At 36.4% G+C, this 14,962-nt stretch overlaps 1 protein-coding gene across 4 annotated transcripts in view; it reads left to right on the top strand.

Annotated features, from left to right (window-relative positions):
* Positions 1-6,164, top strand: part of Lrch2 (leucine rich repeats and calponin homology domain containing 2) — an 89,144-nt gene extending 82,980 nt beyond the window's left edge. For 3 of the 4 annotated variants that reach the window (XM_021153736.2, XM_029473654.1, XM_029473655.1), the window contains one exon: positions 3,473-6,164. In XM_021153736.2, the coding sequence (XP_021009395.1) occupies positions 3,473-3,592 (120 nt within the window). In that variant the 3' untranslated portion in view covers positions 3,593-6,164. The remainder of the gene's footprint in view (positions 1-3,472) is intronic. The other variant, XM_021153737.2, reaches the window with a different exon arrangement.
* The last annotated feature ends 8,798 nt before the right edge of the window (positions 6,165-14,962 follow it).

Below are 14,962 nucleotides of genomic sequence, written 5' to 3'. Positions count from 1 at the left end.
TCTTTCTTCCTTCCTTCCTTTCTTTCTTTCTTTCTTTCTTTCTTTCTTTCTTTCTTTCTTTCTTTCTTTCTTTCTTTCTTTCTTTCTTTCTTTCTTTTGGTTTTTCAAGACAGGGATTTTCTCTGTATAGCCCTGGCTGTCCTGGAACTCACTCTGTAGACCAGGCTGGCCTCAAACTTAGAAATTATCTGCCTCCCAAGTGCTGGGATTAAAGGCATGTGCCACCACCGCCTGGCCAAATTGCTCTTTCTAACTCTATGAAGAATTGGTTTGGAATTTTGATGGGGATTGCATTGAATCTTTAGACTGCTTTCAGAAAGATGGCCATTTTTACTATATTAATCCTGCCAATCCATGAGCATGAGAGATGTTTGTTTTCCCTGGTTGTTATTATTGCATGGTATTACATTTTTTGTTTTGTTTTGTTTGTTTGTTTGTTTGTTTGCTGCAGGGTTTCTCTGTGTATCCCTGGCTGGATGTCCTGGAAGTCACTCTGTAGACTAGGCTGGCCTCAAACTCAGAAATCCACCTGCCTCTCTGCCTTCCAAGTGCTGGGCTTAAAGGTGTGCACCACCACTGTCCCGCTCTACATGATTTTTAAAAATATTTTTGTTTTAGGAATTTAAGAGTTTTATATTTAGTTTCCATTTACTTTTATTCCAAACTTGGAAGATGTAATGTGTAATTATTTTACTATTTCTTTGCTCTAGGACATTTTATGATTATTCAACAACTTTATTGGTGTGATATCAATACATAATAAGGTTCATATGGATGTTTTCTTATTTTTAACATCTTTATTGAGGTGATATCAATATATAATAATCTACACATAAATAAAAACATGAAATTTCATACTTTCATGCCTTTTTAAAAATTCTGAAAGTCTACCTTAATGTTCCATTTCTGGCAGCCAAACACTTTTGCACTGGCCTGCATCTCCAGCCCTAACAATTCTTTATCTAATTAAAATTATCAGCACAATTTAGTTCCCAAACTTTCCCCAGGGGTTTCTGGAAGCCATGCTTCCTGGTATAACCAGCAATCTGCTTTCTGTCAGTATGAACTACTTTACATTTCCTAGGGGTTCATGTACATGGAATGAGACAATATGGTTGATCCTTTCATTCCCAGTTTTTACTTAGTATAGCCACTTTTCTTCCATTAATTAATTAATTTATTTATTTATTCACTTTACATCTCAATAACAGCACTCCCTGTCATCTAAGTTCCCACTAACATCCATAGCTCCTCCCCCAACCCCTCCCAGAAAAGGTACCCCCCCAGTAGCATTTCACCCTGATACATTAAGTCACTAAAGGATTAAGGACATGGTCTCTCTCTGATGCCAGGCAAGGCAACCCAGTTAAGGGAATAGGGTCCTCGGGTAGGCATTAGAGTCAGGGACAGCCCCTGACCAAGCTGCACATCTGGTACATATATGTCGGGGGGTGATGCTAGGGCCAGCTCATGCTCGCTCTTTGGTGGTTTCATTTGAAGTACAGCTCCCCACTCCTCTTTTCCCCTCTTCTCATTTTGTGGTCATTTTCTTCTTGTTTGACATTGATTACTGTCTTGGTTAGGGTTTTACTGCTGTGACCAGACACTGTGACCAAGGCAAGTCTTATAAATAACAACATTTAATTGGGGCTGGCTTACAGGTTCAGAGGTTCAGTCCATTATCCTCATTGTGGGACACATGGCAGCATGTAGGCAGGCATGGTGCTGGAGAAGGAGCTGAGAGTTCTACATCTTCATTTAAAGGCTGCTAGAATACTGACTTCCAGGCAGCTAGGATGAGGGTCTTCAGCCCACTCCCACAGTGACACACCTACTCCAACAAGGCCTCACCTCCTAATGGTGTCACACCTCCACATAGTTCCAGTCCCTGGGCTAAGCATATGCAAACCATCACAATTTATGATTTGTTCTTTTTGTAGTTTCTGAGGAGAGAAGAATTGTCTGTGCTTTGAAACTTACTTCTGTTTATACTATCAACTTAATTGATTAGGTAGATATTTGAGTAAAATACTTCAGGGGCACAAAATGTAGCAATGACTACTGAGATACAAAAGTCATTTTTATAAGGGTGCTTTTAGATATCTTCAATATTATTCAGTGAATACCAATTTGGTTACAGAAGTAAAGGAGGTGAAGGCTGTTAAACTTCCTATTTTTGTTTCAATGTAGTCTGAAAAATGACTGAGATTCAAAATTCAAAAGTTCAGGTTCACTTATAAAAGCCATTCTGTCATGGACATGTTGATTTTTATGTATCCAGACCATTTAACATTTGGCCGTGGCTCACTGGAATTTGCCATATGTTCTGTTAGTGGAAATAAAGACTTGGAAATCAGGGAGGAAGTGAGAGTTAAAATGATCCCAGAGAATACTAAGGAGTACTGTAGCAACAAAGAGAAGAATGAGTGTAGTGTGCTTGGAAATATTTACGACATTAAAGGAGGCTTGGTACAGACAGCTGCAATTGAAAGCCCAGTCGATGTAGGTTAAGTTGAAGAACTAAACACATTTGTATCAGAGAAAACAAAAGAGGATAGGTATTGCAAACTTTATTTGCCCCAATACAGGGGAATGCCGGGGCCAAGAAGTGGGAGTGGGTGAGTAGGGGAGCAGGGCGGAGGGAGGGTATAGGGAACTTTCGGGATAGCATTTGAAATGTATATAAAGAAAATATCTAATATAAACAAATAAATAAATAAATAAGAAAACAAAAGAGGGAGAAAGTTTCAAGTAAAGCACTGTTTAAAGATTGATGTAACAGAGTAGTCAAATATGTATGTGCATCATTGGATCAGAACAACTTCAGTGGGAAGATAGATGAGAGGCACTTGTAAGATAGTAGAGACTGGATAATGGTGACCTAGTCCGTAACTCTGAGTAGAGAAAGAGGTTTGTGTATAAAACGATGGCATTAGTGACCAAGCTAATCTCTATAATCCCTTTCTTACCATATGGTATGAATCTAACCATATTTTATATTGTAATATTTAAAAGGTAAATGTGGAATTAATATATTATTTACCTGAGTTTGAAAAGAAAGCATATTTAAAAGATCTGACTCTAGGAGCTACAGAGATTGCTCAGCAGTTAAGAACACTAACTACTTTTCCAGAGATCCTCATTTCAACTTCCAGCACTCGCATGGCAGCTCACAATCATCTATTACTGTTGTCCCATAGGATCTGTTCCTCCTTTTGCTGCGCAGATGTACATGCAGACAAAACATCTATATTCATAAAATACATAAATAAATAAATAAATCATTTTTATTAATTGAATTCTTTGTGTTTGGTTGAAGGGAGGGGTTTATGAGTGGGTTTGAAAGGAAGAATGAGAATTGGAATCTCAAAAAAAAAAAACCTAAATAATTTTAAATCTCCATTTCTGTCTCAACATTTTATTCAACTGTGAAAAAATATGAACATTCAAATCTCTTTTTCTCTTTTCCCAGGAGAGACTGTGCTTGCCTCACCATATTTTGGAAGAGCGAGGTCTTGTAAAAGTTGGTGTCACAGTTCAGGCCCTCCTTGAATTACCTACCACAAAAGCATCTCAGCTTTCTATGGCTTGATGTGACATTACAAACATTATATGTGTATAATTTCATGTATTTGAAATGATTTCAGATATCTCAAAACCATGAAGAAGAATGTCCAATAAAAACAGTTTGCCTTAGGATTCTTTTTTAAAATTCCAATAAATTATCAGATATAAACTCTGAGTGGTCCAAGCAATTTTTGGAGGAAAATTGGATTAATTTCATAAGAGTTTTTGATAAATTAAAATTCTCCTTTTATTTTGTGACTCAGTAACCTTAAAGAATTTTCAAAATGCAAATTGATACAAAATTGAAAATATACTTTCAATTTAGCAATCACATTAAGTTGAATATTTTTTACATCACTGTATACTAGTGAACATCTAGGTAAAGTAATCATATTTTAGGAAAACAATTCTATATTTGAGTTATTTCATATACTTCTAGCTTATAAACAATCTCTTCAATATTTTGTCTTTGTTTCTTAGCAAAAAATGAGTAGAAAAATCAAAACCCTGGCATTATTCAATTCTTTAGTATTATCAGTTGGTGCCAAAATATTTTCAGTTATACTGTAGGTTGTTTACATGTGAAGTGCCTGTGTAATTGATGAATCTTAAATAGTCTTAAGCATTTTTGCAATTTCTTTTTATGTATTAATAGAATCAATGGGATTTTTAAATATTTTGGTAGGTTTTGTATGGTCAGTAATAATGTGAGGTTTTAAATGCCCCTCACATTGGTGGTTTCTTAGTTAATCCATTGCAGTTTCCCTTGAATTGGTTATTTCATGTTGTCAAAAATGTTAATATGCTTAATTTATGCTATTTAATTTTGCAAAACCATAATCGTCGTTTAAATCACTTTATCTTAAGAGTATTTTATTTCTGTGTTGAGAACATTACACAAAGCAGTAAGGCTTTGGAAAGCTAGGGAAGTACTAATTGTCAAGGACATTTGGATGCAACTGCTATGTTTGGGTTCTTATCTAAACTTATTGGAACTTTCAGTACATCAGTGCTGCCTTCCACATTCAGAAAGCGGCCACTAAAGAAACAGGTTTTGATTCAAAATCTGGCCCTTTCTGGAGCATGTATAAAATATCCTCAAGTAACTTGATGTTGAATTTAACACAGTCTGGTTCATGGAATAGTATGTTTAATTAAGTCCTTGCTTGTTTCGAGATGGATAAACTTACGGTGATACTAATGCAGGAATTTTTCCAAAACATTACTGTGACGACTAACTCAGTTTCCTATAAAAGAGCCTACATATTCACTTTTGTATAGCCAAGCAAGTATCATTTCTTAAGTGTGTAATTATTTGCACTTATTACCTCTTAATATGGATGCAACTTAGTAAAAATGTTGGTCTAGGATATTTCAAAGGGCATTTATGAAGTGTAAAATGTCATGTGCCAAATACTATGGTAAAGATTGGTTTTAGGAATAAATCAACTTTTTTGATCAGTCATTATGAAACCATACATTTCAATCTTAGCTTCAGAATACAGATATGTTTTTACATTCCCCAGAAGTCAAATTGGAACTATTAAAGAGTCAAAGCTTTTTATACTGTAAGTTTTAAGAATTAAATTATTAATAATTTATTATTTAAATATTTGATCAAATTAGTTATGACTAAATAGTTGGATCTGAAAATATCCCCAATGACATTATGAATCTCCTTAGTGAAAATTTGGATAATATAGGTAATTTAGTAAGTACCTTAGTTTATGAATTTTTAACCTTGACAGTTGACAGCATTACAAATTTAAAAACTTTTAACAACCAAAACAATCATTCACACTTCTCTCCTGGTTATTGTACTCTAGAATTGCTCTTATTACTTAATCTTGTATTATTTTCCAAGTAGTTTTGTGCTTTGTTATTATTGAAATAGTTGTCGTTTTCGTAGACAATTCTTTTACTACATTTCACTTGTCAGTTAAATATTACCTTAAAGAGAAAACATACCAGAACTTTGGTGTTCCTTCTTTATAGCAAGTACAAATTGTTTTCACGATGGGTCCCCTTGAGGTCCTTGACACAGCAGTTCAACTATTATTGTGCCAAAAGGCAGTAACAACATCACTTCTAAGGCAGTTTTTCAGCACAGTCCACAATGACAAACATATACCAAAACCCTAACATATTTCTCTTAGTAGTTTTTAAGTGTAAATTTTATGCTAATTGTTTTTATGACATATATTTACTTCATCAATTATTGTTTTAAGAATCATTATCATTATTTGGGTGGTTTTGTGCTTTGAGGAGGATTGAATAAACAAAGAATATTTTATTGGGCCCAAAATATCATTAGATAGTTACTTCTGTTAAACTTTATGACCATATGGCACAAGAAAGAAGTGATGTTGGATATGATTGAACTGAAATGAGTAAAAATGCATAACCATTTGTTTAATAATTATCTTTATAGAATGCTAGATTAATGACTTTTCTAACTGAATTTTTTGGAGAATTCAGAAATGTTTGTATTAGTCACAGATTTATCATAATTGATTTTCTGATGCATTTAAAAATAAATGGAACACTAAATGTATATTACCGATGCAAACTGTGGATAAAATTGAATGAAAAAAATCTAAGCCTGGATCTCATTTTTTTTCTATCATCTCTCTCACTATCGCTATTACTCCCTGATAGTTTGAGTCCGTGGTTCCCACTGTGAAAGAATAGTTAAATCTTGAGTGCTGGCAGTGTTGCTCAGTGAGTAAAGGTGCTTGCTGTGGAGCCTGGCAACCATTCCCAAGACCCACATGGTGGCAGAAGAGAACCGATTCTTGCAAAAGGTCCTTTGATTTATGGATACTCGTAGTTCAGCTCCACAAGTGTGCTGTGGCACACTATTGCCACACACAAAATACATGAGCTATAGAAAAGAGAGAAAACATTTGATAAGATATTCATAGTAAGTGTGTTTAGTTGGGCATGGTGGCACACCTAGAGTCTACCCTCTAGGGAGTCTGAAGTGAGAGCATCTCTTGAAGCTGGCAGTTTAAGAATAGCCTGACCAACAATGAGGTTACATCTGAAAAACTAAAGAACAACAGAAACAAATTCAGCACACACTGAAGTAGGTTGTTCTAAGAACCCTGATTCCCTTTATACTTGATTTTTTTTTCAATTTTATTTTGAAAGTATTAAATTTTGTTTAAAAAGTGTTAAACTGCCCAGCTAGCTCAGTTGGTAGAGCATGAGACTCTTAAAAAGTGTTAAACTAAGTTACCATTGCAAACTAATGTTATTAATGTATGGTGTAAGCTCTCTGTATGACAAATATAAGAGAAAATTTCATTTAAAACTATATAAAGAGTAGGCTAATATGTGACAATTTTTTATTGTACTTTTTAGAGTCTTCTTATATGACCAAATTGCCTTTGGCTTGTCTGATAGCAAATTTATTCTCTCACAATCAATTATAAGTTTTCTAAAAACACTCATATTTAATTGGGTTTTGTTGCTCATTGGTATAATTCACTCATACATTTATATAATTCCAAATGTTTTTGAAGACAATATTGCCATAGTTACCTGAAACTTGCACATTTTAGTGAGTACTTAAGTAAATAGTTATTTGATAAAAGGTTTTTAAAGACATTACAAGTTTATCACAGAATTTTGAATGAGCTTTAGCTTGCTTTTCTACTATGAATGTTCTTAGAATAAATGCTCAAAGCCAGGCAGTGGTGACGCACACCTTTAATCCCAGCACTTGGAGGTAGAGGCAGGTAGATTTCTGAGTTCAAGGCCAGCTTGGTCTACAGAGTGAGTTGCAGGACAGCCAGGGCTATACAGAGAAACCCTGTCTCAAAAAAACAATATATATGTGTGTGTGTATATATATATATATAATGAGCATCTATATCAGTGTGGAGAACTCCAAAGGACACATGTTATTGTGCATAAGATTATTGCTGTACATAAGACTGATGTGTAATGTCCAGATATCTGTTATAATTGATAAAATGAGAATTATCAAAACCTTGTGTTTTAAGGTTTTTCTTCTTTTACTGTATTTTAATCATAAAAGTTACCTTTATACTTATGATCTTAGATAGATTACTCCTTGCACAATAGAGTGTATACCTAGGTGGTTACTGTAAGGCTCAGGGTCAAAGTTTTGTAGCAGAATAAAATCTTGCTGTTTTGGAAACATGGGAGTTCCATAATGAACAGCTTATAAGTTATGGCCATTCTAACAAAAGTAGTTAAGGATAGAAATTTGATAAACAAGTCATTTGAAAAATTACTAAAATGGATCATTTGCATTCTTCTACATGCTGACCACCAGTTGTCCCAGCACCATTTGTTGAAATGCTGTCTTTTTTCCACTGGATGGTTTTAGCTCCTTGGTCAAAGATCAAGTGACCGTAGGTGTGTGGGTTCATTTCTGGGTCTTCAATTCTATTCCATTGATCTGCCTGTCTGTCACTATACCAGTACCATGCAGTTTTTATCACAATTGCGCTGTAGTACAGCTTGAAGTCAGCAATGGTGATTCCACCAGAAGTTCTTTTATTGTTGAGAATAGTTTTCACTATCCTGGGTATTTTGTTATTCCAGATGAATTTGGAAATTGCTCTTTCTAAATCTATGAAGAATTGAGTTGGAATTTTGATGTGGATTGCATTGAATCTTTAGATTTCTTTTGGCAAGATGGCCATTTTTACTATATTAATCCTGCCAATTCATGAACAGAAGAGATTTTTCCATGTTCTGAAATCTTTGAATTCTTTCTTCAGAGTCTTGAAGTTATAATCATACAGATCTTTCACTTTCATGGTTAGAGGTACACCAAGGTATTTTATACTGTTTGTGACTATTGTGAAGGGTGTCATTTCCCTAATTTTTTTCTCATGCCTATCCCTTTTATCCTTTGAGTAGAAGAAGGCTACTGATTTGTTTGAGTTAATTTTATATCCAACCACACTACTGAAGTAGATTATCAGCTATAGGAGCTCTCTGGTAGAATTTTTGGGGTCACTTATATATACTATCATATTCTCTGCAAATAGTCATAACTTGACTTTCTCCTTCCCAATTTGTATCATTTTGATCTCTTTTTTGTTCTCTAATTGCTCTGGCTATCTCCTTGCACAAAGCTTAAGTCCAAGTGGATCAAGGACCTCCACATAAAAGCAGATACACTGAATATAATAGACGAGAAAGTGAGGAAGAGCCTTGGATACTTGAGCACAGGAGAAACTTCCTGAACAGAACACTTTAAGAGCAAGAATCAACAAATGGGACCTCATAAAATTGCAAAGCTTCTGTAAAGCAAGGGACACTGTCAATAGGACAAAACGGCAACCCACAAATTCGGAAAAGATACTTACCAACCCTACATCTGATAGAGAGCTAATATTCAAAATATACAAAGAATTCAAGAAGACAGATGCCGGAGAACTAAATAACCCTATTAAAAAGTGGAGTACAGAGCTAAATAGAAAATTCTCAACTGAAGAATTGTGAATGGCTGAGAAACACTTAAAGAAATATTCAACATCTTTAGTCATCAGGAAAATGCAAATAAAAACAACCCTGAGATTTCTCCTCACACCAGTCAGAATGGCCAAGATAAAAACTCAGGTGACAGCAGATGCTGGTGAGGATGTGGAGAAAAAGGAACACTCCTCCATTTTTTGTGGGCTTACTAGCCAATACAACAACTCTGGAAATCATTCTGGTGGTTCCTCAGAAAATTGGACATATTATTAGCTGAACTCAGCAATACTGCCTTTGGGTATATACCCAAAAGATGCTCCAACACATAACAAGGACACATGTTCCACTATGTTTATAGCGGCCTTATTTATAATAATCAGAAGCTGAAGAGAACCCAGATATCCCTCAGCAGAAAAATGGATACAGAAAATGTGGTACATATAAGCAATGGAGTACTATATAGTTTATATTTAAAACAATGACTTCATGAAATTCGCAGGCAAAAGGATGGAACTAGAAAATATCTTTAGTGAGGTAACCCAGACACAAAAGAGCACACATTGTATGTACTCACTAATAACTAACCCAAAAGCTCACATTGCGTATGATACAACCTACAGATCATATGGAAGTAGAAGGAAGGAAGATCAGGGGGTGAATGGGGTCAGTGCCACATTGAGGGGGGAACAGGATGGTTATGGGAGATGGAAGGAGTGGGAGACAAGGGAGGGAGAAAGGAGGACGACGAAATAAGGGTGGCAGTATCAGAATCTGGAGGACATGTGAGAGAGGTAGAGAGGGTCAGGAAATCTAGCAAAAATAGATAATATATGGAGAAGGGGGAGATAGAACCTGTGGAAACCACCTCCATTGGTAGGCACGGCCCCTGATGGAGGGATGGAGCCACCTACTCATCTCAAGGTTTTGTTTTTTTTTTTTTTAATTGTTTTAAACCCAGAAATGTTCCTGTCCAAAGGAAGAACAGGGCCAAAAAATGGAACAGGGGCCGAGTGGGGAATGACCTTACCTGGGGCATCATGTCTACAGACACCAAACCCAAGACTGTTGCCATAGTCAAGAGGCACTTGTGGAGAAGAACGAATTGTGGCAGTTCCTGGGGAGGTCCGGCCAGCAACTGAACAAGCAGAGACATGTTTGGAGCCAACCATCAGGCTGAACTGAAGGAACCTTGTGGGGGAGCTGGCAGAAGGACTGGAGGAGCAGAGGGGAATTACATCCACATTGGAAGAACAACATAGGATGGCCTGACCACCAGGTTCTCCCTGAGACTAGACCACCAACCAAGGAGTGTACATAAAGGGATCTATGTATTCAGATACATATGTAGCAGAGGATAGCCTTACCGGACTGCAACAAGAGGGGAGACCCTTGGTCCCAGGGAGGTTTGATGCCCCAGAGTAGGGGGATGCTGGAGCAGTGGGACAGGAGAGTGTGGGTGGGTGGGTACCATTCTCATACAGTCAAAAGGGAGGTGGGATGGCAGATGTGGGATTGGGGGGTGACAGAGGGGTAACTGGGAAGGGAGTTGGTGGAGGGGGTAATGGGGAGGTGGGATATCATTTGATACGTAAACAAATGGAATAATTAATAAAAAATAAAAAGAAAAAAGAAAACGGACTCATTAAAAAGTGATTATTTTAACATATTAAGTTGATCCATAATATTTGCCTCTCAAATATATAAATATGATTACTCTGCCACTTAACAGTAGGAAAATTGATTTATTTTCATTGTATTCTACTGATACACGTCAGTTACATGTGTACAACAGTAGTTGGTAAATAAACAGAAATAAACACATATTTTTTATCTCAAAGAGAATTTGCTTAAAATCTTTACTCAGATCGATCATAAATTTCTAATGTAAACAAATGGAGAGAAATTCATTATAATTTATGATTCATTATATTTTACAGCAGTGTTTCATAGGCCTGAATGTGTGTTTGGAGTTTTTATTTGTTGGCCTGTGTTGTCTAGTAGGGGCAAAGCCACCCTGATCTAGGGTAATTCTGTGCATGTATTTTATTAAGCTTTTACAGTACTAGCTTTCCCTATGAGTGTTTTCCAAGGCCTTACTGCTAATGACCTCTCTTCCTCTTCTACTCTGCTGAGCATCCTCTACTCAGGTTTATCCCCTTCCTGATCCATTACTCCAATTTAACCCTTTTACCATTGTGTTCTATCACTATCAAGTTAAAGTGCCCCACGTGTTGCTTTACAAACCAGTTGACCTCAATCTATATTCCAAATGAAGCATAACTAAGGATTAACAGCACACATTTGCAACAAATGAGAGAAAACATGTGACATTTGTGTTTCAGGGTCAGGATTTCTTCACTCGCAATGATTGCTTCATTCATTTAGCTTCAATATCATAATTAAGCCACTATTTTAATAGCCACATGATTATTGACAAAGAGGCAGACAGTACATTTTGGAGAAAAGGCAATTATCTTCAACAAGTAGTGCTGGCTAAACTGGCAGCTACATGCAGAAGAATATAATCAAGTCTTCACACAAAGCACAACTCCAAGTGGATTAAAGATATTTACGTAAGACCCAATACTGTGCAACTGATCAAGGAGAAAGTAGAGAAAATGCTGGAGCTCCCTGGGACAGGAAAGGACTGTCTAAACAGGACCTCAGTAGTGCAGCCACCCAGGAAGCTCCCAGAGACTAAGTCACCAACCAAAGAGCATACACAGGGGCTGGTCTGTGTTCCCCTCAGCACATATGTAGCAGAGGGCTGCAATGTCTGGCCTCAATGGGAGAGGATGTGCCTAATCCTGTAGAAAAAAACTTGATACCTCAGGGGAAGGGGGATGGGAACTGAGGTGGGGGAGGGGGAGTGGGGAAGCACCCTCTCAGAGGAGGAGATGGTAATGAGGTGAAGAACTCTTGGAGGGAGACTGGAAAAGGGAGAAACATTTGGAATGTAAAGAAACAAAACAATTAAAAAGCAGACTACAAAAAGGATCAACAATTAATAAATGGGGCTTCATAAAACTTAAAGACTTTTTGTTCAGTAAGACAGGAAAACATAATTCTAGTCAGGAAGGTACATATAGAATGGAAAGCAGACTTAAAGCAGACTTTACCAGCTATCCATCTGATATTTCTGTAGAACATACAAAGAACAACAACAACTACTCCCCCAATCCCTTAATATCACGAAAACAACCCAATTAGTGCACATATTGCCTTTTCAGAGTCCTCAGGTTCAACTTCCTGAACCCGCATCAGGCAGCTCACAACTCTTTCTAGCTACTTTTTCAGAGAATCTGATGTCTCTAATGTCTGAAGGCTTCTGTAATTACATGTACCTCCACAACACACACATAAGTATATTCAATTTAAAAAAAATAATATTTAAAAGTCTTAAATTCAAAATACAAGTAACATAAAGATTATATATGGCAAACCTATGGCCAATATGATATTAAATGTGGAAGAACCCGAAGCCTTTTCACTTCTAAAAGGAACAAGATGAGGTTGATACTTTCTACATTTAATAAAATACTTCAAGGGCAGTAAGACAAGAAAAATGAAAGAAATAAAAATGAAATGGGAAAGGAAGAATTCAAAGTAGCTCATTCTGTGCAATGTGGCGGAACAGAAAACTTAGCAAAGCCTTTAAAAGTAATCATACCAACAATCTTCACAATAGCCTCAAATGATACCTTGGAATAAAGCAAGTATGTGAAGGGTCTCCGAAAGATTGAGGAAAACAGTAGATGATGGAAAACCCTCCCAGGATCATTGACTAGAAGAATCCATGTGCAAAGAACTTTCTTTTCAAACACTTGCCCGGGTTCAGTGGGATTCTGAGTAAAAGGAATAGCACTGGTGACATGACCGTATTTTATTGCTATGGCTTTTTTTATTTTAATTTTTTTTATTCCGTATTTTCCTCAATTACATTTCCAATGCTATCCCAAAAGTCCCCCATACCCTCAATCCCACTTCCCTACCCACCCATTCCCATTTTTTGGCCCTTGCATTCCCCTGTACTGGGGCATATAAAGTTTGNNNGTCCAATGGNCCTCTCTNTCCAGTGATGGCCGACTAGGCCATCTTTTGATACATATGCAGCTAGAGTCAAGAGCTCCGGGGTACTGGTTAGTTCATAATGTTATTGCACCTACAGGGTTGCAGATCTCTTTAGCTCCTTGGATACTTTCTCTAGCTCCTCCGGTCCACTGCTATGGCTTTATAGAATTACTTGAAATCAAATATGGTGGTATCAACAGCGGTATTCTGTTTGTCCAGGAATGCTTCCATGTGAATTCTAAATACTTTTTTCTGTCTATGAGAAACATTGTGTTTGTGAGAACATACATGAAGCAACTGTTATTTCTCTGTACCTGGTGTAAGGTTGGAGGAGATCAAAGGAAAACTGAGGGTCAAAGGTTACATGCATTGGATCTTAAGCCTGAGTTAAAGGTGATTGAGGAAAAGTATGAGGACAAATCAAGGAAGCAAGAAAGCAAACAAGCCATTATTCTTCAGCTATGAAAACGGCAGCTTTGATAGTAAACTAGAAGTTGAAGTAGATGAGTAAAGATGAAGTTGGGGAGAGAGCCTGCAGTTATGTACATTTTGTCCCTTCCGTAAGAGAAAATAAGGACTTTGCAAATTCAGATCTCTCTTTGATATCAGAGATTTAAACAACATTTTTTTTTTTAGTTTTAATGGTTGTAGTCAAAATGTTACAATAAAACAAAAAAGAGAAAGAAAATGAAGAGTATTTAACTCCCGCATTCAAAAATGAAGTATACAAATTTTAAACTGGTTACAGCAAAAGCCTAGCGTTGTGTTTTTTGAACTATAAAGAAAACAAATTTTGGCAGTGTTTATGTATATGTAGTTTAAAATATAATTTTTAGCATTTGGCACCATGTGTATGCCATTATATTTGATTTTGCATTACTGTTTTACAATGAAGCTTTGTTTTAAAGCTTTGATTTATGATTATGAAAGAAGTAAGACACAACTATAGTTTTTCTTTCTTACTTAAATTTCATCAGTGTTGATGTGGTGCTTTTGTGTTAAAAAAGTGCAACGATCAAAACTAAAAATAACTATAGATTAAACTGCTGTTGTGCTTATTTTGAATACACAGTATATCATACATCCTTTACAAGCAAGTTCAATAGAGATAAAGTCAAAATCATAGAAGATGCAAATGACCTTTCAAAGTCAACACAATGTGTTCTGAAACTTCGTGACTAATACCATGCATCTGTGATCAGTGAATTGGACGTAGACCATTAGTGCTACTACTTGAGCTAAGCTTCTGAATGGTTCATAATTTTTAAATTGTGTAGTTAGTATTATGCATGTTATTGTCCTTCCATTCTTACCAATATGTTCCCATTTGCAAAACAAAATGCTAATAACCAGTAAGAGTCCTATAAATGATGCTAACTCTGTTCAGTCATTGACTAATCTTGCTCTAACCTTAAAATTTTGTGATTATTGACTTCTGCTCCATTTATTCTACCCTCCTAAATTATCTAGCCGTTTGGAATATCAATATTACCCTTGTGTACTCACTACTGTGTGCACTATTATTCTTTGTTGATATTTTATGCCTTCATATTCACTTTTTTTCTGTTATACATTTTTTTAATTAGGTAATTTCCTCAATTACATTTCCAATGCTATCCAAAAAGTCCCCAATACACTCCCCCCCAGCCCCCCACCCACCCATCCCCACCCATTGGCCCTGGCATTTAAAGTTGGCAAGTCCAATGGGCCTCTCTTTCCAGTGATGGCCTACTAGGCCATCTTTTGATACAAATGCAGCTAGAGACAAGAGCTCTGGGGTACTGGTTAGTTCATAATAATGNTCCACCTATGGGGTTGCAGTTCTCTTTAGCTCCTTGGGTACTTTCTCTAGCTCCTCCATTGG

This window comes from Mus caroli, chromosome X (genome assembly GCF_900094665.2).
Source record: "Mus caroli chromosome X, CAROLI_EIJ_v1.1, whole genome shotgun sequence".
In the NCBI taxonomy this organism is placed as follows: domain Eukaryota; kingdom Metazoa; phylum Chordata; class Mammalia; order Rodentia; family Muridae; genus Mus; species Mus caroli.
Note: the sequence above shows the minus strand (reverse complement) of the source record. Positions and strands in the feature narration are given on the sequence as shown.